This window comes from Littorina saxatilis, linkage group LG5, assembly GCF_037325665.1.
Source record: "Littorina saxatilis isolate snail1 linkage group LG5, US_GU_Lsax_2.0, whole genome shotgun sequence".
Taxonomy (NCBI): Eukaryota; Metazoa; Mollusca; class Gastropoda; order Littorinimorpha; family Littorinidae; genus Littorina; species Littorina saxatilis.
The window spans coordinates 44,043,802-44,070,947 of NC_090249.1; the positions used below are offsets into that span (position 1 = coordinate 44,043,802).

The 27,146-nt window shown below is 42.6% G+C and overlaps 1 protein-coding gene across 1 annotated transcript in view; it reads left to right on the plus strand.

Moving 5' to 3' along the window:
• The window catches only part of LOC138967771 (uncharacterized), a 107,623-nt gene that overhangs the window by 74,761 nt on the left and 5,716 nt on the right, over window positions 1-27,146 (plus strand). The window contains exons 3-4 of the mRNA XM_070340427.1: window positions 778-2,019; window positions 19,401-20,349. Of these exons, the coding sequence (XP_070196528.1) occupies window positions 778-2,019; window positions 19,401-20,349 (2,191 nt within the window). The remainder of the gene's footprint in view (window positions 1-777; window positions 2,020-19,400; window positions 20,350-27,146) is intronic.

Here is a 27,146-nt window from a genome sequence, read left to right on the forward strand (position 1 = left end):
GGCCGGGTCATACCTAAGACTTTGAAATTGGCAATCTAGTGGCTGCTCCGCCTGGCGTCTGGCATTATGGGGTTAGTGCTAGGACTGGTTGGTCCGGTGTCAGAATAATGTGACTGGGTGAGACATGAAGCCTGTGCTGCGACTTCTGTCTTGTGTGTGGCGCACGTTATATGTCAAAACAGCACCGCCCTGATATGGCCCTTCGTGGTGGGCTGGGCGTTAAACAAAAACAAACAAACAAACAAACATCCCTGAAATGTGACCCATGCACTTCTTTACCATCTTCTTTACCACAAACTTCCTATCTTGTAGCTTAGCTGTGTCGTCAGTGGAATGCCCTTGTCTAATGTACCTATGACCCATCCTATACATACTTTTGGTTTATCTGCCCCTGGATTATGTCTTAGAACACCCCAGGCCTATTTACCAGACCTTTCGTTCTGATCTAGAGCCTCGAAGACTCAGAGCCTCAGCGTCAGCTCTAGAACCTCGGATGCCCTCAAACATCTAAGGGCGTTAGATCACTATTCTGCTTTTATTCTATGGTCTCCCAAAACAGCACCGCTGTGAGAATACCATAAGCATCAAACTCCCTTGCCCCTCAATACCTCCTCTAGCCCCTAGCGGGATGGCTTGTTGTTGTCGCAGGTACTTACTTCTGTAAGGGCGTTAGAGCACTATGCTCCTATTCCATGGTCTCCCAAAGGCCATAAGCATCTTTCTGTCTTGCCCCTCAATACCTCCTCTAGCCCCTAGCGGGATGGCTTGTTGTCGCAGGTGGTGGCCATCATCTCCATTCTGTTCATCGTGCTGTCCACCATCGCCCTGACCCTCAACACCATCCCCAACCTGCAGGACCGCGCAGACCCCACCAACACGGGCGACAACGAGGAGCTGGCCATGGTGGAGGCCGTGTGCATAGGCTGGTTCACCCTCGAGTACCTCGCCCGTTTCTGGGCCTCGCCCAATAAGTGGAAGTTCTTCAAGGGGCCTCTGAACGCCATAGACCTCCTAGCCATCATGCCCTACTTCATCTCCCTGGGTCTGACGGAGACCAACAAGAGCACGACGGAACAGTTCCAGAACGTCAGACGAGTCGTGCAGATCTTCAGGATCATGCGTATCCTGAGGATCCTGAAACTAGCCCGCCACTCTACGGGGCTGCAGAGCTTAGGATACACGCTGCAGCGGAGCTACAAAGAACTCGGCTTGCTTCTCATGTTTCTGGCCATCTCCATCCTGCTCTTCTCCAGCCTGGCCTACTTCGCAGAGAAGGACGAGCCGGAGACGAAGTACAAGAGCATCCCAGAGACGTTCTGGTGGGCGGCCATCACTATGACTACTGTAGGGTACGGGGACATATACCCCAAGACGGTGCTGGGGAAGATTGTGGGTAGTGTGTGTTGCGTGTGCGGCGTGCTGGTTATCGCGCTGCCCATCCCCATCATCGTCAACAATTTTGCCGAGTTCTACAAGGACCAGATGCGACGCGAGAAGGCCTTCAAGCGGCGCGAGGCCCTGGAGAAGGCCAAGCGCACGGGCAGCATCGTGTCCTTCCACTCCATCAACCTCCGCGACGCCTTTGCCCGCAGCGTCGACCTGATGGAGGTCCACTCCCCCCACCACCGCCCCGGGGACCCCCACCAGCCCGGGGATGACGGGGCTAGCGGCGGGGTGGGAGGGGTGGGTGGGGCCGGGGCTGAGAGGGACTACCACCAGCACGACGACTGCGTACATAGCGGCACCACCTCCTCCTCCTCCTCCAACGATTCCTCCAAGGACAAGTCTCCTCCGGTTTGCTTGCTGCGCCTGAAGCAGACCGCTGCCTGCCCCTCCCACGTCCTGCAGGTTGATGGGGAGGGGGGAGCGGGATGTGGCAGCGGCGGCGGGGGAGTGGGGGTAGGGGGATTGGGAGGCGTGGGGGAAGAGGGCAGCACCAACAACCTGTTGGACGCTGACGAGGAGTCGCTCAAGAGGATGACGTCCACACCTCTGCTCAACTCGGCAGTGCAGCCTCAGGTGAGTGGTTAGTAAATTTGTCGTAGCTTTTTTTATTTTTTTTTTATTTTTTTTTTAAACTTTTGCTTTGTATTTCTTGGGGGCTGTGGTTTTGCTGCAGCTACTGTTCTTGTTCTTTTTCTTGTTGTGTATTTTGGTTGTTGTTGCTGCTGTCGATGCTGATGCTGATGCTGATGCTGCAGCTCTTTTCTTTCAAGTTCGTGTGTGCGTTGTTGTTTTGTTCTTGATGTTCTTGTTCTTGGCGACTTATCTAAGATGTACTTCTTGTTTTGTATGTGATGTTTTGTCAACTGCGTCATATTGTATTGTGATGTTATGAAAAGTTCGCGTCAGCCTCAATGTTTTGAATATTATTATTCAATCTGCAAACGTCCTGAAACAGAACTGTCTGTTCGTTGGGATAGCATTTGAATTTTTTTTTTCGAACAAAAATAATATTTTAACGCCCTAACGAAATCAATATCGGAGTTAACGGTCATGCATTTCGTGCCATTACGCGCCGCATGTTGGTATGAGCTGGCATTGCGCTTTTAAGAAAGAAAAAGAGGGGGAGAGGAATTGAGAAGACAAGAAAACCCATTTTTAGTTTATCAGGGTACTGGTATAAGCATACCGTTTGCTTTGTCGCATCTAGCCCTCGCCCGTGAGGAGCTGTGTTAGATTTTGCATATACAAATATTGACACAAGTACGGCTAGAAAAGAAATGGGAAGAAAAATGCCCGAGCAAACGTTTATCTAAGAATGGAACATACGAAAGGTGATGGCCGACACGCTCTGCTTGTGCTGTAGGCTTGACTTTCCTTGAGCAATTCTGCAGTAAGTTGTAAAACCGGAGTTAGATTTTACTCATATAGTTTCCACAACTCGAAATCACCCAAGAATGAAAAAATTGACTCTCTAATGCTGATATATAGTGCAAAGCAACAACAAACCGTGCCTTTGTTGAAGGTCAAGGCCTTCAATGACGCTTTGACCCCTTTACCTCCAATGCTCCACAGCTCTTGTCCATTCTACCATCCAACTCACCCCAAAGCATTCAGGATATAGCCCTAACCATAAAGAAACTCTTTTTTTCTTTCTTTTTTGTGTGTGTGCTAGTATATTTACTCTTCAACGGTGCCAGTGCCTGACTTCCTATTGTGGATGTTGTTGATAACTCACATACCCCTAATATCGCCCATCGCACACATCTAGCACATTTCTTACATCACTTTCCTTCATTATATGGTTACCTCCGAGCCTCATTTCATTCCCAAACCGCACCCATCCCCCCCCCCTCCCCACGGCAACCAAACCCAAGACATTCAATTCGTACCCGGCCCATAACCATCAAAAACGCCAAATAGCACTTTAGTTAAGTAGACGTGAAACTGCTTTCTTCTTTTTGCCATGCAGTCAATCCTTCACATCTCCCCAACGCACCCCACATTATCTCTCACATACAAGCACAAAAAACGCTTCTTTCTGTCCTCACCTGGTACCTCCGAGCTCCTTTGACAGTGAAATTAACGCCAGCTAACCCCCTTGCCATTTGGATGTGAAATTTACGCAAGCTAATCCCCTTGGCATTTCAGTGGCAGTGAAATTTACGCAAGCTAACCCCCTTGCCATTTGGCAGTGAAATACGCAAGCTAACCCCGTTGCCATTTGGCAGTGACATTTATGCAAGCTAACCCCCTTGCCATTTGGCAGTGAAATTTACGCAAGCTAAACCCGTTGCCATTTGGCAGTGACTTGAAATTTATGCAAGCTAACCCCCTTGCCATTTGGCAGTGACATTTACGCAAGCTTAACCCCTTGCCATTTGGCAGTGAAATTTACGCAAGCTAACCCCCTTGCCATTTGGCAGTGACATTTACGCAAGCTTAACCCCTTGCCATTTGGCAGTGAAATTTACGCAAGCTAACCCCCTTGCCATTTGGCAGTGAAATTTATGCAAGCTAACCCCCTTGCCATTTGGCAGTGAAATTTACGCAAGCTAAACCCCTTGCCATTTGGCAGTGAAATTTATGCAAGCTAACCCCCTTGCCATTAGGCAGTGACATTTACGCAAGCTTAACCCCTTGCCATTTGGCAGTGAAATTCGCAAGCTAACCCCGTTGCCATTTGGCAGTGAAATTTATGCAAGCTAACCCCCTTGCCATTTGGCAGTGAAATTTACGCAAGCTAAACCCGTTGCCATTTGGCAGTGAAATGTATGCAAGCTAACCCCCTTGCCATTTGGCAGTGACATTTACGCAAGCTTACCCCTTGCCATTTGGCAGTGAAATTTACGCAAGCTAACCCCCTTGCCATTTGGCAGTGACATTTACGCAAGCTTAACCCCTTGCCATTTGGCAGTGAAATTTACGCAAGCTAAACCCCTTGCCATTTGGCAGTGAAATTTATGCAAGCTAACCCCCTTGCCATTAGGCAGTGAAATTTACGCAAGCTAACCCCCTTGCCATTTGGCAGTGAAATGTATGCAAGCTAACCCCCTTGCCATTTGGCAGTGACATTTACGCAAGCTTAACCCCTTGCCATTTGGCAGTGAAATTTACATAAGCTAACCCCCTTGCCAGTTGGCAGTGAAATTTACGCAAGCACTTCGTCTCCATTTTTAAGACGCGAGGCAGCACGCTTTCGTTTCCGAGCAGCTTGGATGGTGGAGCGACGCGGGTTTTCAGACAGAATTAGACACACAAGTGAGCGCGACCTTTCGCCACATCTCTCGGCTATACCTTCTTTTTTGTCGGTCGAGAAGAAATCGATAAGAAGGGCCGTCTCAAAGGAGGGAGGTTTTGGGGGGTGCAGGGTGAAGGGTATCGGGAGAGAGGATGGAGAAAAACTGCAAGTGACAAGACATGAACACAAGTAGAAAGGGGTAGGGAGTTCGGGGTGCGGGGTTCGGGAAGGGGGGTTGGGCAGGGGACCGAAGGGGTGTGTGCTGTTGTAAAAGGGGCAGAGCTTCCAGAGAGGAGGATTGGGAGGAGTAGCGGGGGGGGGGGGGGGGGGAGGGAGGGCGCCTAGTAATTGTAGCATACGCACACAGGTCATCATAATGATACAAATGACAATGATAATAAACATTTCAGAAATTGTATACACAAATCCATGAGCTAGACGAAAGTTTTTCTAAGCTCAATATACCAGAAAAAGCATACTCCCGCTCAAAACCCAGGAGAGACTGAACAAAGCATGCCATAGCAAATATTTGGAGAAATTTAGCTGTACGATTTTTAGGGAAGATAGCTTGCATCTTTTTAATATACTTTCTTATGTGATAACCAATGTGCTATATTTTCTCAGGACAAAGAACAAATGTTTATTTTGAATGTGTTATGTATGTTATTATTACGGACACAAACGCTCAGCAATGTAATTTCTCTTTTAGAGATTAATAAAGTTATTGTATTGTATTGTATTGTATTGTATTGTATTGTATTGTATCTGCTGGGGGAAAATGCACAAAGATAGGAGCCGGAGATTTTTTTTTATCATAGCTGACAGGATTTTCTAAGCTCACAAGGTGTTTCCTCCTATTGGCACGCTCACAGGGAGTCGTTGAGATTCATGACTATAAGTGTCGGCTGCGTCTGATAACTAATTGCAGTTTACACACACACCTCACGCACCACTCTGCCAGGGTCGTCTTCTTCGGCCAGAGTGTTGAAGCGTGGGGCTGACACTATCGAGAACGCACTTTGTGAAGTAGATACTACAGAGAACTCCCTGTGAGAAGTAGAGAAAGCCCTGTGTGAAGTAGACACTACAAAGAACGAACTGTGTAAATTTGACACAACAGAAAACGCACTATGTGAAATAGATATCGACAGGAAACGCACTTTGTGAAGTAGACACTACAGAGAACGCACTTTGTGAAGTAAACACGATAGTGAACGCACTCTGTGAAGTATCTAGACACTACAAAGAAAGCATTGTGTAAAGTAGACACCGCAAGAAAGCACTTTGTAGCAGGCACCACATAGAAAGCACTTTGTAAAGTAGACACCACAGAGAATGCACTGTGTTGAGTAGACACTACAGAGAATGCACTGTGTGAAGTAGACACAACAGAGAATGCACTGTGTTAAGTAGACACTACAGAAAATGCACTGTGTGAAGTAGACACAACAGAGAATGCACTGTGTTAAGTAGACACTACAGAGAACGCACTGTGTGAAGTAGACACTACAGAGAATGCACTGTGTGAAGTAGACACTACAGAGAATGCACTGTGTGAAGTAGACACTACAGAGAAAGCACTGTGTGAAGTAGACACTACAGAGAATGCACTGTGTGAAGTAGACACTACAGAGAATGCACTGTGTGAAGTAGACACTACAGAGAATGCACTCGGTGTGAAGTAGACACTACAGAGAATGCACTATGTGAAGTAGACACTACAGAGAATGCACTGTGTTAAGTAGACACTACAGACAACGCACTGTGTGAAGTAGAAACTACAGAGAATGCACTGTGTTCAGTAGACACTACAGAGAACGCACTGTGTGAAGTAGACACTACAGAGAATGCACTGTGTGAAGTAGACACAACAGAGAATGCACTGTGTTAAGTAGACACTACAGCGAACGCACTGTGTGAAGTAGACACTACAGAGAATGCACTGTGTGAAGTAGACACTACAGAGAATGAACTGTGTGAAGTAGACACTACAGAGAAAGCACTGTGTGAAGTAGACACTACAGAGAACACACTGTGTGAAGTAGACACTACAGAGATCGAAGCACTGTGTTAAGTAGATACTACAGAGAATGCAATGTGTGAAGTAGACACTACAGAGGACACACTGTGTGAAGTAGACACTACAGAGAATGCACTGTGTGAAGTAGACACTACAGAGGACACACTGTGTGAAGTAGACACTACAGAGAATGCACTGTGTGAAGTAGACACTACAGAGAATGCACTGTGTGAAGAAGACACTACAAAGAACGCACTGTGTGAAGAAGACACTACAAAGAACGCACTGTGTGAAGTAGACACTACAAAGAACGCACTGTGTGAAGTAGACACTACAGAGAACGCACTGTGTGAAGTAGACACTACAGAGAACGCAATGTGTGAAGTAGACATGATAGAGAACGCACTGTGTGAAGTAGACACTGCAGAGATCGAAACACTGTGTGAAGTAGACACTACAGAGAACGCACTGTGTGAAATAGACACAACAGAGATCGAAGCACTGTGTTAAGTAGACACTGCAGAAAAGGCACTGTGTTAATGTGAAGTAGACACTACAGAAAACGAACTGTGTGAAGTAGCCAGTGCAGAGAAGGCACTGTGTTAATGTGAAGTAGACACTACAGAAAACGAACTGTGTGAAGTAGACACTACAGAAAACGAACTGTGTGAAGTAGACACTACAAAGAACGCACGTACTGTGTGAAGTGAGTGGCTTTGCAAAATAACCACGTTGGTCGAGTCGCTGACCGTACGTGCAACGTAATTGAATTCTATCACTGTACTGTCGGCCGATGCTGAGTTGGCTGGTTCGTTGTTGATGTGCTTTTGTCTCAAGGACCCAGGGGGTCATCCGAGACCGATTCAGCATAGGATTTTTTCTCTGCCATCTTTTAGAAATCTATGCACACTAAAGTATCACGGTAAATGGTCCCTTAAAACTCTGCCTTTTACAATTGGTACTTTTAATCTTGTTACAAACTTGATCTTTTTCAAAATGTGTTTAAGTTTTTTGAACAGAGGGTATTTAAACAGAGGTCTAAGTGTAATTGCAAAGTAATAAGATATATTTAACGAGTAGGAAACGTATTGATGGCACAACTCTGCGTTAGGAACCACCAAGAGACTGGGGAGAACAGAAATGACACTGCACTGTGTGATGAGAGCAAACAGAGAGGGTCATGAAGACTTTGGCAGGGCTTCTGGGAGCTTGGGCCAATCTATATGTATACCACACCATCCATAATTCGGCTCTCACGCGCCCACGTCGCGATGGTCTTGTGGTTACGAACCTTCTTAGTCCACGCGCCTCACAGACTTTCTGTTGATCGTGCTTATACAACTATATATATACACACACCTTGTTTCTTGCCTCACGACCAAGTTGAGATGGTCTTGTGGCTGCAAGCTCAAAAGTTAAGCAGCATGTTTCTACAACAGTACACTAATCATCTCTGTTTTATTGCTGGGCTTTATTAATAGTATGTATAGTTATATCCAAAGCGTGTCTATTCAGCTTCTCGTGACTTGATGTTTGCGTTCTTCAAGTTTTGCACGAAAGACATGTCACGTTAATATTAAGCTCAATTGATCGGTGTTTTTCTCTTACTCTGCCATTCAATGTGTATTTACAGGCTCGTTAATCGAAAAGTGATTGCAATTGTGTAAGTCGCTCTACCCTTAATAGCTGTTTCAAAGCAAAAGTACTTTGTAGTACTTCTGTTAATATTAGAGGACCAATTCAAGGACTATTTCCGTCACCATAGATATTTCAACGCGAAAATGCTTTGCAGTACTCCTGTTAAGGGGATGTGCGGGGGTGATTTTTGAGCTTTTGGGCAGATTTGGGCATTTAGACATTTTGACTGTTTGGAAAACTGTGGTCATTTTTCTTTCAATTTCTGCCGTTGATGTTGCATATACATGTTTTTTTTGTGCAATAAAAATAAATTCAATACACCAACCCTCGCCTGATTGCGTTCATTTGTCTTGAACTTGCCTTATTATTGCCGATTTTCAACACCTTGATCAGCAAATTTGAGCAGACGACAGGGCGAACACTGCATGACGTTGCTTGCTACATAGCCTCCCCTGTTTGCATGTGACCGTTGTTTCGTTATTTTCCGGACTACTTCGGCTCTAACGGAACATTTTCAATGTAGGTCAATCTACGCCAACTTCCTTATACGGAGAGTATGACGTATGATGTGATCTTGATTCGTTCAACCGGGGTCACGTGGTACAACAATGGCGCTTGTTTACAAGCAGTGAAAGCACACGCTCCTGTGCAAAAATGGTTCGCACCAAGCCATCAACAACCAGAGGAGCCCCAAAATCTACGAAAAAGAGGACAGATCAAGTGAAGAATCAATGGAAGGCGAAGAAATCAGCGCAATCAGCTTCTGTGCTGGCTGACGTGGCAGAATTAGTGCCGGTTTTGGGGTCGTCTGCTAGTGCTCGCGTCGATTCCTTCGACTGAAAACATTCTCGGCACGAAGACAAGAAGTGAGTTCAAAAAAGAATCGTATGAGAGGTTTGTGTCCGGTGGAGTTGACACTAAGTCATCTGCTGCTACTGAAACCCTGGTAAAAACCCAGAGGGGTGTTGTAGACTTTGCCGAAGTAGACAGTATGGTTGCAAGTCTGTGCTGTCCACAGTGTAAAAACAAGTGCTTGTCTCTTTGCACAGACTCCAGACCAACAAGTGGCTTGGCAGTATTTGCCCAGGTGAACTGTTCTTCGTGCGAAGAGCCTGTGTATGAACAGTATCTTGCGACAAAATTTAAGGCCAAGACAAAAGTGTTCGACATGAACAGACAGGCAGTGTATTCCTCACTTGCTTGTGGACTGGGAGCCACCACATTCAGAAATTTCTGTGAAAACATGGATTTAGCTGGACTTCACCACAAGACCTTTCATAGTCATACTCATGCCAGCCAACTATTCACACAACTGGAGAAATTCCGGAAGCATGTGTTCAGTGACACTGTTGCATATGTTCGAGAAGTTCATGCAAGATACTGTGGCACTACTCTTGGTGTCGACGACACCCTGAACATTATTGTGAGCTATGATGGCACCTGGCTTACTGGTGGACACTCTTCGCACATTGGAGTTGGGTGTGTTGTGGACTTACTTACTGGACTCTGTGTTGATGCCCATGTCATGTGTACCTACTGCCAGGTGTGGAGTCTACGGGGCAGAAGCTGTTTCAGGAAAAGCCAGAGGAGTATGCGGCCTGGCTCGTGGACCACTTGGACAAGTGTGAGGTGAACTATAAAGGTAAATTATATCTGTTTGCACAGACATATTTGAATAGAGTTTATTTCAAATTTAAGCAACTTACTCAAATAATATATAGCAAATTACAAGTAAATGTAATAGTGATGAGTGGATATTATTTTCCATGCATTCCAGTGAAACTGAAAACCAAAACCAAAGGCATGGATGATGGATTAAAAAAAAAGCGTCATAAAGACAGATCATCAATTTATGATAATAATAATGAAAGTTGTAACACATGCGTAAAAATCCAATTTGTATCTTGAATAGTTCAGGGCATGGGGGAGTGCATGTGTGTGATGAAAATAATAAGAAAACACACACAGATAGATAGACAGACAGAGAGAGAGAGAGAGAGAGAGAGAGAGAGAGAGAGAGAGAGAGAGAGAGCTGTATCTACAGCATCAAGAGAGATTCACAAGTCTTCAGAATCAACGGGCTTCCCAGAACTGAGGGAGCTAGAATAGTGGTCAGGGGATGGCAAATAGTACATGTATGTGTGGCACAATACAAGTGTATTTAAAAACGTTCAAATGGTATAAATTAATGCATTATGCTTAACGTTTACAATCTAACAATGTTCAGTGCACCTATACCTGCTGCTAGAAATTTAATATTCAGTAATTTGGTAATTCCATGTTTATTTCATTTTTTTTCCGCATTAATTATAATTGAAGTATTAGCTGGACAATGACTGTGAATAACACATGCGCGCACACACACACACACACTTAAAAAATACTCTGTTTGCAAATTACATTTCTTATTTTGTTCTTGTTTGCAGGCTCATCAGGGATGATGGAGGTGGAAGCAGCCCGTGTCATATGGCGTCGATCGGTGAACACCAACAAGCTTCGCTACACAACACTACTGTCGGACGGTGACTCCAAGACTTTTACATAGCTCAACGACATCAAGCCCTATGGTGAGGATATTCACATTGACAAGGAAGAGTGTGCGAACCATGTGAGTAAACGACTTGGTACAGCTCTTAGAGAGTTCAACTTTGGACCTGCTGCTGCTGCCGACTCTGCCCAGTTCTTCGGATTCTAGACTGGACATCACATGAAGAGGCTTGGAGCAGCCAGGATGCACAAGAGGGTGCGGAACAGTCTGAAGGTTGTGAGAGACAAGCAAAGTAAAAGGAGAGACAAAGTGTGGGCAGCCAAGTCAAAGAGACTGGAAGAACTTGTTCAGCTGGAAGGTGGCCCGGAATATGCTGCAGGCATGTTCTAAGTTTTGGCTAAATGTTTTAACTTAGACGGGGAATCGAGATGAGGGTCATGGTGTATGTGTGTGTGTATAAAGTGATTCCGAGGAAACTACTGGACCAATCTTGACAAAACTTAACATGAGAGTTCCTGAGTGTGATATCCCCAGATGTTTTTTTCCATTTTTTGGAAAGATGTCTTTGATGACGTCATATCCGGATTTTTTTAGGCAGTTGAGGCAGCGCTGTATCACCCTAATTTTTCAACCAAATTGATTGCAATTTTGGTAAAGCAATCTTCGACGAAGTCCGGACTATGGTATTGCATTTCAGCTCAAAATCTTAAAAATAAATTAATGAGTTTGCTTGTTAAAGTTGTCATTAAAATCTAATTTTTAGTAACAAATTAAACCTTGACTGCATTGCATTCCTCATTTTTTCCTGAATTCAAAAATATATAGAAATGTCATGTTCACTCTAACAATGTGCTCATAATTACAGAAAATAGGTTTAGTAAGTACTACATATATATGGTCTCATGCTTTGCGGAGACGAGCGTGATCCGTCTCGGTATTGTTAGCCGAGACTATCTAAATGTATCTCGTAGTCTTGGTGATGACTGGTTTGTGGTGTTGATATTTAAGTTTCATACCGATTGACTAAATGTTTTTATATCGCTTTAGGCGACTTGTCATTGTTATTGTGGTTAACATTATTCTCAATCTCATATATATTGTGGTTATTGTACGCGTGCAATTGATGACTTGGGTACGTTTCGTAATTTGGAGCTAGCTTGTGTGTGTGTGTGTGTGTGTGAATGTGAGCGAGTGAGCGAGCTTTTTTTGGTGTGCATGCGTGATTGGGAGTACGAGTGTGTGTATGCATTGTTTGTAACTCGGAACAAACAATTTTCCAGGTGTACTGCACATGTTTGAAATAACTTATGTTTTATGTCTTCCCTAACTTTTAAACGGTGTCTCTAAGGTGTGAAAAACATTCCTCAGTGTGGAATTTGGTGATACATGTATGTATTTTGGGTTTAATTACAACTATCAATGGTTTCAAAACAAATTGTGTGCGTTTTTGCCTTTTCCTCAGTTTGCATGTTTTGACATTTGGGAACAACATGATTTCAAATCTACTGGTTAGATTTCTGTGAAATTCTGCATACTTGTACTTTCACATACTATCTACAGAGTTACCATTTGAATAATGAATCGGAAAAGAAATGTTGGCTTTACGATTTTTTTAATATTAAATTTTACGCAAAATTTCAACATTATGATAAAAAAAATTTTTTTTAAATAACTGTAATACTCACAGAAAAAATAAATGGTAAATCTGTAGATATGATCTAAATCTATATTTATGCAAAATATTGGACAGAAATCGAGCATTTGGATATGGAAAAAACGGTTCCTAAAATCCAATATGGCTGCTGTTTACTTTCCTGTTTCTATAGCAACGACATACACAATAAACAAACACATTAACGTTTTTTAATTCAGAGACCATCAGTATTATAACAAAAGCGACACAAACAGTGCTGATCATCATATATGGAAAATAGCGATTTGGCCCTCACATGGCCTTAACAATCCATTCAAGCATCATTTCCGCACACCACTTCCCTGTACTCTCTCCAGTCCACACTAGCCCACCATTTCTAAAGTAAATACTAGACAGATTTAGATGCGTTCTCTGATGGAATGACTCTGGCTTCGTCGTGATTTTTGCTCGCGAAGGGGCACACTTTGGGCCACACGTCATTTCCGGTCGGCGATGACTAGCTGTAGACACTGAGATCGCAACCTGAGAACTCGACCTCAGTGGAAAACTATTCTATTCTTTGCTTTCTACCAAAAGCAAGTAGACTCTGCCGAGGATCTCGTATAAGTAAAGTTTGTGAAAGCAAAGCCACTTTACAGTCTTTGGCGTCCCTAGCAGACAAAGCTCTAAACCGTTAGAGAGTGTTGGTTTTTTCGAGTCTCCGCCAAAAGGCGGTAGAGCTAACGATCTCCTGCTTGCTAAGAATATCTTGTACAGTGTAACCTAACTGAGACTTCTAGAATTATGAGATAACCAGGTGTCAAAAGACAAGGAATCTGAAAATGGGGGTAAATTTAATTACTGACACCATGAACAGAAAATCAAGTGTTTTGATGAAATTCTGATTTAACGGCCACAGAGGCAGCATTGGCCAACTAAGGACATGTTTTTGTATACGATAGTTAAAAGGCGAGGGTGGGGCTCTTAAAACAGGGGGTCATAAACGGGGGTTTCACTGTAGAAGAAGAGCTACCCCCCCCCCCCCCAAAGTGTCATGAAAGGGGGTTCCACTGTAGAAGAAGAGCTACTCCCCCTCCCCCCCCCCCCCCCCCCCCACCGTATTCAACTAGTCTTTGACCGCTACCAGACAAGCTCTCTGACACTGCCTTTTCTCTCGTGGGCCTCAGACAGTGTGCAGACATCTTCGGCGCCTCACGCTCTGTCAACAGACAATCTGATTACCACCTCCACACTGTTTGGCTCTTTCCATTCGGCCGGGCAAACCCAGCAAGGATTTTTCAGGCTCTGTCGAGTCCAGACTCGAGTAGGTCATTGACGATGGTGGGGATCATTTTCTGAGGGATTGGGATAGCTTGGTGGTTAGGAAACCCATGCAGTGAGGAAAGGAAGCTCTGACTTTTCAGGCTCTGTCGAGTCCAGACTTGAGTAGGTCGTTGACGATGGTGGGGATCATTTTCTGAGGGATTGGTATAGCTTGGTGGTTAGGAAGCCCATGCAGTGAGAAAAGGAAGCTCGATACCTACTGCCCCACGATCCCCCCCAAAACGGAATGAATCTGCCGTAAAGGTTCAGTCATTCCCGTGTTAACCACTCGAGCATCATCTCAGAACTTGCAAGGCTTTTGCATTGGATAAGAACATCCACCCACTTGGACACATACCAAGTATCAACAGCGCCTGTGCAGAGTGGGGATTTAAAAAAAATCAATTCATCAAAATACACTCTCTTTGCACAGGAAGAAGTCCGGATGTTGATACTGTGTGTGGGGGGGGGGGAGGGGGGAGGGGTATGTGTCCAACAGTAAAGATGTTCTTATCCTATGTAAAAAATCAAAAAAATCTGGGCAGATCTAGGATAGTCAGCTGAAATGTTTTCACGGGAATGGAACTATTCCTTGAATTGGGTGAAGCTGGTAATACACATTCTAAGGAAATTTTAGTGAACGTTGAAATTGTTGCCCAGGAACGCCAGAAATCTAAAGGAGGATGTCTTCCCAAGCACCCTTCCCTTTTGTATGCAAAACAAAAACAAAAAAAACAAAAAAAGCAAGCAAACATACTCATAACAAATTGTCGATCATTTGTACATGATAGATATAAACTCTCTCGTGTTTATTGGCAAACAGGCTTTAATTGCTGTAGCGTAGTCGGGTGACCTCACGTCATCGATTTGTTTTCTTTTTATTCCAATAGATTTCAAAATGTGTTTGCTGCATTATTTTGTTTTTCAATTTTATTCCTCACAATTATTCAATGTTTTGTTGAAAAATCTTGAAATATGTAGGCGGAAAAGGGGATGTTGAGAACAAATTTAAAGTTGTCTAACTCCTAAACAACATTTCTCCAAAATATAGCCATTATTGTGAATATCATCTGAAAAACAGAGTGGACCCTCTTAGATGCGGAATCGATAACCGAGTGTTCAATTTTTGTGATTCTAGGGATACCGCAACAAAACAGAGCGTTCTCCATAAAAGTATGAACATGATACCAGGCTGCTTCTATAGCTGAGTCGGGTTGAAGTTTGTTGAAAACGGAATAATCTATCGAAAGTGCACTTCTCCGTGATTGTATCTCCATCCATTTGGCTTGTAACAGCATCTCACAAGCGCAAAGAGCATAATTGTAAAGTTATGATGTTGCGCTATATAAATACTCATTTATTATTATTATTATTATTATCTCTGCCATGTCTCTTCTGTCCATTTGGCTTGTAACAGCATATCTGCCATGTCTCTTCTGTCCATTTGCATATCCTTGCTTTCTTCATACATGCACAAGTAGGCATGCTCCCACGCACACACCCACGCACACACACACATCCACACACACACACACACACATCCACACACACACACACACACACACACATCCACACACACACACACACACATCCACACACAGACACACACATCCACACACCCACACACACATCCACACACACACCCACGCACACACACACACACATCCACACACACACACACACACATCCACACACACACACACACACACACACACACACACACACACACACACACACACGCACGCACGCACGCACGCACTCACACTTACACATATTTCGGTTACGTCTCCCTCCCAATGTGGACATTCCTTAGGCTGAAACGTCGGTCCTCCATCGCCCCAAATTTGGTGTTGTCCTGTGATGCCCCACACCCACACACCCTGCCCCCTCCTCGCCAACATCTCTTTCATCCCTCCTTTATCCACATAACCCACCCCCACCCCCAACCTCACTCCCAGCCCCTATTTCATCCTTATATCAATATCTGCATTAAGATCGACCCAGGAACTAGCATTGGGGGTTAGGGTGGGGCGTAAAAGGCAACGTTTGCTTTATTACTTGACACTTTCTATTACACCTCCCTTCTCAATCTGCCGCCTGTATGACATTCATTCCGAGCCTTCTCAGCCCAAAATAGACCCCTGAGTCGAAGATGCGAGGGCCAGAGGTTGGATCCAGTTTAAAGAGGGTGGCATCGACCCTGCCCTGTTGTCCTTGCGCAAGTATCTTTCTTTCTGTTCCCAAGGCACCGTGTTTGGGCAAGAATGTACTGCTCCTGTGTTTGTGTCCGTCCATTATCCATCGTCCTCTGTCTGTCGACTTCTGTTCATCCCTTACTATTGCTCGTAAATGCATGTCAAACGGCAGAAATTAATATGTAAGCGCCTAGGGCTATATCTAGATTAGGCGCATAAAAATGATCACAATAATAATAATAATAATAATGTCCTATTTGTCTTGCGGACATATCTGTTCGCTTCGTATACGTAAGGCCCCACGTATGGACAAACAAATGTATCTCCTGGTTTTGTGTCCGTCCACCATCCTCAGTCCTTCGACTGCTTTAATACTTGCTTTTAACTTCTCCTAGTTAGGCTACAGGGAGACTTTCTGTGATTTTTTTAGGAATAACTTTAGAAGTTCTGTCAAAGTACAAAAAGTAGCTTTTTTCCCCAAATTTATTTTGTGCCTGTGATATTTACCCAGGGAACAAAATCTGTTCACAAATATGAAAAAGTTGCTCTGTTACTAGATCTGGAGGCCTGTTTGGAGTGAAATAAAACACACTTGAAAGTTCTATCTTTATTTTTCTGGAAGATGAATGTGTCCCATTAACTGCATGTTTGACCCTTAAAAGTCGCAACAAAACCGTCCATTCTGACCCATAAGTCCTTCAAATATTACTTTTTAGGACAAAAAAACCCTCTTTCTGAGTTTTTTGTTTTATCGAGGACCTTTAACAAAGCTTTCCAAAGAAACAAAACTTATTTTCCGTGCCATCTCTGCCCTTAAACTTTGCTTTATTTGTGTTCTGTGCTTTCGCTTCCTTGTGTGTCATATCGGATTCTCGAAAATGATAAGTTGGACTAGTTGCTGATCAAGAAAGTCCGTTAAGGAAGCCTCTTTACGAATGAAATGGGAGTTGGGTGATGTTTTACTATGGGAACTCGGTGTTGATGGAATAAGTGTTGTTTGCTTTATGTGCTGAAAACTTCGAGTTTCTCCAGTTGTGTATGATACGACTGTGCAGGTGAAGTGTGGGGCGCTTGGCCCTTGAGTAATCTTTTAGTGTTTTTGAGATAAAGTGGTTAAGATGTGATATGGATCAATATTTTTCTTGGCTGCCTTACTGCCTTCACTTCAAAGAATGAAACAGTGTTGTTGTATCCCTATAGTCCGTTTTGCAAAAAAATAAATTTCTTCTATATCAGTGATAGAAAATGTTTCTTTAAGGAATAAAAAGAAGCAACGATTAGATCCGCGGATGGAGGCGGAAAAGATGAAAATCGAAACGAGAATTAAGGAGCGTGGATAAAGGGAGGAGAACGAGGGAGGGATTCGAAAGGTGATGGGGGGAGAGGGGGGTTGTAGAGAAGGAGATGGGCTTCCAGCGAGTGGAGAAATACTTGTTGCTATGCGAAACAGCTTCGCGTTTTGCATGGAAAAAATAATGCTTCCAATGGGGGAAAAAGTCTCCCCTTAAATGGAAGGAGAAAATCGATCGATAATGGGGGAATTTTCCGACAAACACTCTCCCTGTGGCAAATTTAGTCGTCAAAATCACTCTCAGGGCCAATGTCAAAGGGGGAGGGGGGGGGGGGGCAAGGGAGCAGAAAGGGCAAGACAAATATAGGAGAGGCATATAGATTTTTTTGTTAAAGAATGGACGTTGCTTGTTTTTTACCCATTTGACCTAAAATTACGGAGTACGATTCCTGTAAAAACTGATGCGAGGATTTTCCGGGAAAGTTCTCTTTTCAAAATTGAGTTGGTACTATGGTGAGCCAGGCCGGATATTTCCAGTTTAAAACGGAGAAACTGTGTCAGCGCTTTGTATATTTACTTTAGACTTGAAATCAATGCACATAAGGGACAAATGTCATTATAGTTTTGTCGTTCTTTCTTAACAAAAAGACCAAAAAGCACTGTACTCACGTTACAATATTCTTTCTTAATCTATTTTGCTGCAGGCACCCGAAATCATGTGGATGGGGGCTGAGGAAGGGGTGTGTTCTCCTTACTGATAAATGGTGACCCAAACATATGCCAACCACAAAAATAATAATAACTTCTACATGTGCTCAGTGATTTACTTCCTATCTGATGTTTTTTGTTTGTTACATTTAGTCAAGTTTTGACTAAATGTTTTAACATAGAGGGGGAATCGAGACGAGGGTCGTGGTGTATGTGTGTGTGTGTGTGTGTGTGTGTGTGTGTGTCTGTGTGTGTGTGTGTCTGTGTGTCTGTGTGTCTGTGTGTCTGTGTGTCTGTGTGTCTGTGCGTGTGTGTGTGTAGAGCGATTCAGAGTAAACTACTGGACCGATCTTTATGACATTTTACATGAGAGTTCCTGGGTATGATATCCCCAGAGTTTTTTTCTTTTTTTTTGGATAAATGTCTTTGATGACGTCATATCCGGCTTTTTGTAAAGGTTGAGGCGGCACTATCACACCCTCATTTTTCAATCAAATTGATTGAAATTTTGGCCAAGCAATCTTCGACAAAGGCCGGACTTCGGTATTGCATTTCAGCTTGGTGGCTTAAAAATTAATAAATGACTTTGGTCATTAAAAATCTGTAAATTGTAATTAAAAATTGTTTTTTATAAAATGATCCAAAATTACATTCATCTTATTCTTCATCATTTTCTGATTCAAAAAACATATAAATATGTTATATTCGAATTAAAAACAAGCTCTGAAAATTAAAAAATTAAAAATTATGATCATAATTAAATTTCCGAAATCGATTTAAAAACAATTTCATCTTATTCCTTGTCGGTCCCTGGTTCTAAAAACATATAGATATGATATGTTTAGATTAAAAACAAACTCAGTAAGCTAAAATGAATAGACATATAGAAAAGCGTGTTATCCTGCTCAGCGCGACCACTACCGCACTATTCTTGTCGATTTCACTGCCTTTGCCGCGAGCGGTGGACTGACGAAACTACTAGTGTGTGGAGCATCATTTTACACAGTTTAACGTTTATAGGTCAAACTGTCTGAATTGTATGCTGGTTTGAGAATCTGTTCCACGTTCGGAGATTGACTTAACAGTAAGGAGTTTGACATTGAGTGATGGCTACACTCAACTGATTTAAACCCTGAAAACTTTTATCTGTGTGGTTATCTGAAGGACCGTTTTCTGTTGTGTTCCACATGATTAGTTACACGGGAAGGAAGTGTATAGTAGGTGTGGGGGAGGGGGGGGGGCCTTACTGTCCTCAAAGTTAACTTACCTATTCGATCCATGTGGTCGACTGGAGTTGGAGAAGACGACGACCTTCATCCCCCGAGCTAGACTGAGTGCGAACGCCATGTATGTGGTGATATGCTAAAAGGGAATTTAAATAAGGAAGTGACAAAACATGACGCCTAATGTTGTGTTGCAGGGCAACCGGCCGGGCTGCAGCTGGAGCGGCGGGTCTAGCTCAGGAGGGGGCAGTGACGACCGATCCAGCAGCGTGGACAAGAGCTGCATCGAGCTGAAGCAGCTGCCCCGGCAGAGCTCCACCACCTCCTCCTCCGACACCTACACCTCCTGCCAGACCCACCCCCACAGCTCTCCCTCTACCACCGCACACACACCGTCGGAGAAGAACCGGCACAACCTGTACGTCAACCCCTTGGGTGACCCCACCAATGACTCGGTGCTGCTCGGCACGGCCTCGGGGAGCGGTAGGGGCCTGGAGGGCGTCGGGTCGTACGAGCAGCTCTTCTCCGACCTGCCTGAGGAAGGTGCCGGCGGGGGCGACCTTGAGGGTTCGGGTCAAGGTCAAGGCCAGAGTGGGGGGTTCCCGCCCACCAACCAGATCGTGCAGATGCTGGACACGGGCCTGACCACCACCTGGCAACGGGGGTTTACCCAGCCTTCCTCCTCCCCCTCCCCCACTCCCTCGCCCTCCGAACACCACCCACCGCTACCGCCCCACCACCCGCACCACCTCCACCACCACCCGCACCCTCACCAGGCACCACCGCGACCCCTGCAGCAGTCGCAGTCGCTCAACTCCCAGCCTGGCCTCCTGCACCACCAGCACCGACCTCTGCAACGACAGCACTCGGCGCACAGCGACTCCCACGCCACCGACCGCAACAATGGCGCCGGACCTCGTCGCAACAGCTTCAAACGACACAAGTCTCTCTCCGTGGAGAAACACTCGCGGGTGGCCCAGGTGAAGGAGAGGAACTACTCGTCCACGGACAATCTGGCGGGGCAAGCGTTCCCCAAGTCCAAGCTGAAGTTCCGCAAGGCTGTGTCCCTGGCCAGCCGCCTCCACTCTAGCCCTTCCACTGGCCGAAAGCTGGCCAACTATCACCTCATCGCAAGCACCAAGTCAGGTGAGCTTTTTGTGTAGACGTGTCGGAGGGTTTTTGTTTTTTTGTTCGTGTTTTTTTTTTCTCTCCTTTTTTCCTTTTTCTCTTTTCTCTCCCTGGTTTTGATTTTATTTTTTTCTCTGCTTTTTATTTTTATTTATTGAGATTTTGTTGTTAGTGTCTTTTCTCACACTTTTCTTCTCTTCACCACCCCTCGGTAAATTGTATTTAGCGTCCTTCTCATCGATGGCTTAGCGAGGCATGAGTTGAACGAAGATGCTTGTGTTGTGTTATTTCTGTTTTGCTTGAAAACTCCAAACAAAGAGGTAGTAAACAGAAAATGGTTGGGGGAAGTAGGGGTGGGGGGGATAAGGAAATGTTTTACCAGGCTAAACGGCAACTGCCCGGGAAATAGTCTGTGTTTAAAAGATGGGGTACTACCAGTTCTATTGCATTACAATCAATCCGCATGTGTGTGATCGAACCAGATTTCTTTTAAGAAGCTACTAGAATTATGGCACCTAACTATGTTAGCCATTTTAATGCAAGGGTACGCTATGCCATGTGATGAAGCTCAAAACTTAATGACAGAAGTATTTTTTGCTGTATATACGGTGTGTTTTTTAAAGTATAGTTGTTGGATTCATTTTCTTTCTTTCTTTAAATGGTTTCAAGGGCATCATGATTTTCTCTATTATTTCTTTTGTCATAATTTGTTAAATAAGTTACCTACGTAATTTATTTATCTATCTTATTTATTTGTTTGTTTTGGGTTGGTTGGTTGGTGTGTTTGTTTCTTTGTTTGTCCCCTCCGTCTCTTCTCTTGCATTTATTACCATTTTATTGATTATCCTTCTTTAAACCTTTCTTTAGAAGTCCAGAGTTTGTCTCATCACTAATTTCCCCAGCAAAGTATAAAAGTTGAATTCTTTAGCAGTGGAAGATTATGTCTGCACTTGTAATCTGTCCATATTTCTGATCTTCTGCCGCGAAAGGGTTACTTACTTAGCGCTTGTCTACAGTATGATTTGTTTTCCTTCACCTCTTGTGTCCACTTCAGCCAAAGTATAGATACAGCACTCAGTAGTATAATACATACTCAGTAGCAACAATAAAACACAATTTTGTCAAGTTCTGTTAGCGATCTTTCTTGACAGAGCTTCAATGCATGCTTGAAGCTTGTATTGTACAATTTTGTTAAATTGTATCTATTGTAAACTTGCGATTTTAAGTAGGTGTCTCTCACTATTTCCTTAAATTCTCCTTTCTGTGTCCTTTTTTGGGGGGTGAAAAGTACCTTGGATTTGCGTGTTTGGATGTTAGTATGAGTGCGTTTTAATACTTAAATGTGTAGAAATATAACAAATTCTTTCAAAACACATGTTATAGAGTTTTTGAGTAGAGTGTACTTAAAAATATATGTTTTTTATTCATTTATTTTTATTTTTTAAATGTCCCATTTTTGTAGTTTGTTTTGATTTGCATGTGGATATCTTATTGCATCAGAAATTATAATCTGTTTGGTTTCTTTGAGAAAAAAAAATCATTTTTATTGAACAGTTCTGTTTCTAATTTTGTTTCTTAATTTCGTACGTTTAGTTATCTGATTTCACTTTCTCTTTTTGTGTTGAGTAATGATAGAAATATGCATGTGTCTCTCATATTAGCGACTGACATTCTCTTCCAGATGAAAAGTTTCTGCTCAATTGACACGTGACATGACGTAAGCACGAGGTGAGTGGACGTTGTAGACAGCAGGGGGCGCTTCTGTGCGATCATGGCACGTGCACTGGCTGGTGTGACCTGCACGCGCGCCTATAGTTTTTTTCATAGACGATTTCCTGAAATAACTCTGTAATGGTGTCTATGGGCTGTAGAAGAGTTGTATCCCATGAAGGTGAGGCAAGCTAAGTATACATAGCGCAGTGGGAATTACCAGTGGAGCCACACTGCTGACGCCACAGTGAATAAAGAGCTCCGATCGGCATGATTTTGAAATTAAAGGCCGTAAATGGCATTCTCCATATATCTCCCTGTGCAAGCGACGTCACATACTGAAAGAAGAGTGAACCATTTGAGAATCATGCAGTGTGACGATGAAGCTGACACAGGACTCAGTCTGGATATTGCCCCGTCAATACAGTGTCTGCTAAATATTATAATCATGATTTTTTTCTTTCGAAAACATGCCGATTGGTGCTGATCATTAATTGTCGCGTCAACAGCGTGTGTCCACTGATAATTCCCACTGACCTATATATAGCTCAGCTTCAAGGAACACAACTTCTTTCACAGATAACAATCTCGACAGAGTTATTTCCGAACATTCTCTATTACACGCCATCATAATTTATCCCGCTAGACAATAGAAACGCAACCTTGAAACTGTGTTTTGCCAAAGCTTACTACCAGTAGTAACAACTCGAAGCAGCTGAATGTGATCATAGATGTTGCCCTTCCAAAAAAAGGACCTTAGAGCGCTAATCTGTTTAGTTTAGTTTTCTTATGTTTTACTTTCTGTTAGGTTGTCTTTATTGTTAAGTAAGCTGTGAGAAAAACAAAAATCTACCTGAACAGTTGATCTTGTTTATGACAGCAGAAAGATGTATAGGAATCATATGAAAAAAAGTTAAATACTGACAAGTCCTTTTCCCCTCCTACTACCCCCCCCCCCCCCCCCCCCCCCACAACAAAAAAAGAGCAGTGTATCGTTAATATCGGTTGATTGGTAATTATTCGTTAGAATATAATCCAATAAGGTTGTGAGAATTAGGTTAATTACTGGCATATTTTTGTATCAGGCTATGGCTTGTTTTGTTCTGTTATCTTTTGTTCTGTTACATTACGTTCTTATTGGTTACATTTTTTATGTAGCATTTCAGTTATGCTCAAAAACGTTTCTTTGGATTCGTATTCATTCTCGTCTTTTGTTGAAATAGACCCTTTGTGTTATCCATTGTGTTTATTTGGTTGCTGCGTGTTGTATTCTTTTGTTGTTCTTCGGTTGTAGATACGTAGCTGAGCACGATTTTTGTTTTCCCTTTTTGTGGTCAGTTTGGTTCTAAAGACCATAGAAGTAAAACAGCAATTTTGCTATTCCTAAAAGATTTTTTTATTCAAATCTATAACTTACACTTTCAAAACATATTCTCTTGTTTACGACTTACCAAACTAAAACACATTTTTTCTATTAATAAATCATCTGAGGCATTCATTCAGTTGTTTTCTTTTTTTCTTTTTTTAGAATTCCATCTTCACACTCTGTAATACTTTCACAGTAAGACGCAACAGCCCGTTAAGTCGGTTTTCATTCAAGATAAGGAAATTTAGTGAATGTTTGGGGGTGAAATTAATCTGTACTCGCCTTTAAAACCCGATGCCAATTTCTTTGTTCCTAAGGGTCGTTTGCTAATCGTCTAATTTATTTTGGTTTGTTATCCACTGTGTTACGGATCAGTTCAGTTAAAACTCAGGGAGCTAACTCACACATCGTTGGTGAGCATTGCTTTTGTTAACGTCCAGTCATGAAATAATGAATGATTTGTGCTACTAATAAATCCGAAGCACAAGTGATTTTATTTTTGAAATTTCGAAACACTTCGTAAACTTTAAGCCTGTGTCTGGTACACCAAAGTATCTTCGAAGGATAAAATAGCTTATACATGATTTATATTCATGACTTGTTGTACCCTGAGCGTTTTGTCTTTTTAAAGTTTGATCTCCAATGAATTGAGGGATGTAAGGGCGGTTTGTTGAAACGATTCAAGAATCGTATTCAGTACGCTACAGTATATGACAGTTGTGGGTAAAACTTTACTCTTATCTGCGAGTAAAATCTGATTATGTGAATCGACAAATGTAGTTAAATAAGATGATTCAAGGTTACAAAAGTGAACTCTGTTACCCTTATATAAACAGTAACTAGTATAGTATAGCAGAAGATTAACTATCCACTCCGATTTTTACCAAGCTTTTGATGAAAACATGTCGAGCATTTTTGTCATGATTTTACTGTCTATTCTACTGTCCTTCCATGTCGAAATGCTTTCCCCAAGGTGCTTAACACACAGCTATCCCTTTTTTTTATTATTAAAAAGCATGTTTCTAAATATTAAGATTTTGCGCTTGGTTAAACAAAAGTTCAGGGCCGTGCAGGTCATCAAAAAGAGATATTGTAAAGAACTGAAATAAGACTACTATTTTTCAGAAAGAAAATTGAAAGAAAAAAGAATATCAGCAACACAAAGTGTGTTGAAAGCCATTATTGCACTAGTCGCTCTCTGTGAGCTGTCTCGCCGTGTTGTTGTGCATAATGCTTCACGTCATTTCTGGTTCCTTTCATGACGTCATTCTGGAATGACATCACGACAACTGATGCTGCATTGTCGCCCAGGCAGTGTGATTATAACCCTACAAAGCTTTGCTATGGACAGTAGATGCACTTTAGACCCAAGCTTTTGTTTGACTTTGAGACATCATGGCTATGCTTAGTGTTGTCTATGTTTCCCTATTTACAGCAAACAGCAGAAGAAAAGAAAAAAGAGCGGAAAAAGTCGTCTCGCCTGGATGTCAAGGCCCAGTTCATAGTGAAAACGGAATGATACACTTTGTTGCATTTCTCATGGTGTAATAATCAACTTGCCTATGTCATTATTTTTTTTGGCCAGCTGACCTTTGTAAACGAGAGGGCGTCAAATTCGCAGATTTCTGTCGTTTACCCATATCGCAACAAGTATGAATCTTCCACAATAGAATATAAACGAGAACCCCTTAATTAGTTGCTTTTTTCGTTCGTTTTTCTCTATCATTGAATTATAAATAAACGTGTAAAGTAAGAGTTAATTTATTTTATCTAGTAAGCAGAAATGTAGCAAATAAAATAATGTATTAGTAATTTTATACATCTCAGAAGTTAAATATCTATCACAACATACGCATTGGTATTATAGTTCCAATGTTACCTATGCCTGTATGAAATTTCAGGTCCTAACTTTACTTGTGTGATATGTATACTTGTATAACCTTGACATATATTTGTATAACCCTCACCTACTTGTTTTTGTGACGAGTATCGGTATCAGTTCTTCAGTATTGTACCTGTTCAGTGTCTAACTGACTGAATCTCTTGACATTCCCTCTATTGTTCTGTTGAAAACATTTCCCCTTTCTCCCGGATGCTAGTCTCGTTTTTAGCCCCAATAAATTGGCTTGTTATGTGTTGGTCACACCAGTCAGTGCCGCTACCGCCATGCCTCCACAGCCTCTCCCCCCCCCCCCTCACAACCCCCTTCCCCTTCTCTCAAAAACCTCCTCAAACCCTTTCCTCAATACCCCCTTCCCTCTCCAGAATCTTGATTCCATGATCAAGTCCCTCTCCTGCAAAAATCTCAAGTCTGCTTCGCCACCGTTTGCCCCCGTCTTCAATTGCATCGTGACGTCATGGCGTGTGTGCACATCACAAACTGGTGACGACATGCTTCCTGTGCTCTTCGTCCACTCTCCCTGCGTAATACGTCACGCCACAAACGCTTGTTGATTGGTTATGCTTTAATTGCTGAGCGAAAGGACGTGTTAATGCTGATTGCAAAATGCCTCGATGAGATCACAGTCTTTGATGATGTTTGTTAAAGATCCTGGCAGCATTTTCAGCAGACAATAATCCTGAAATAAGCGTGTTTCTTTTTTTCCAGGAAAGATAATGTTCGCCTTCATCAATCTGAACCTTTTTATGTTATTCTGAATTCCTTGGTAAACTCATTGTAAACAGTTTCTCATTATGGTTGTATGCAAGATAAATTCTGAAGTATTTGGTATGAATTCAAAGTCATAATCTCTAACGGCTGTTGGGTGCTTACACTAAGTTATACTTTATTCTTGCACATTTGTAGGAGAGATAATAAATACAATTGACCACCATGATAACATGATTTAAAATATTGCTTCTGACCTACCCATCACGCAGCAAAAGGAAATAGAATTTAAGTGTTTAAGTAATGTGTTGATTGATGTGATACCTTTGGTGCATGTACTCGTGTGTGTGTGTGTGTGTGTGTGTGTGTGTGTGTGTGTGTGTGTGTGTGTGGTGTGTGTGTGTCTCTCTCTCTCTCTCTCTCTCTCTCTCTCTCTCTCTCTCTCTCTCTCTCTCTCTCTCTCTCTCACTTCATGATTTATGTTTCTGAATAACGATTCCCCAGAGATCACCCTTTAAAAAAATCACTGGAGCATTAATTAGACAAAGGTAAAATACCAGTATTGTGCTGAATACAGATCAGACAAATCTAATGTATCTTTGTTTGTAGTGACTTATGTTGCAACATGTTCAATGTTTGTCAGACCTTTGAGATTAATAAAGGTAAATGTCTTGAAAAGAGTCTAAATTGTAGATGCTCATACTGATAAGGACAATGCTCTGTGTTGACAAACTCTTTATATAAAAAATGCTTCATTCTAATAAGGACAATGCTCTGTGTTGATAAACTCTTCATACAGAAAAATGCTTCCTACTGATATAAGGACAATGCTCTGTGTTTTCAAACTCTTTATACAATGCTCATAAGGAAAATGCTCAGTATTGACAAACTCTTCTGCAGAAAAATGCTTCATACTGATATAAGGACAATGCTCTGTGTTTTCAAACTCTTTATACAATGCTCATAAGGAAAATGCTCAGTATTGACAAACTCTTCTGTAGAAAAATGCTTCATACTGATAAGGACAATGCTCTTAAGGACAATGCTCATTGTTAACATTGGAAAAATGCTTCATACCAATAAGCACAATGCTCCGTGTTGACAAACTCTTCCCGTCGCGATATAACCTTC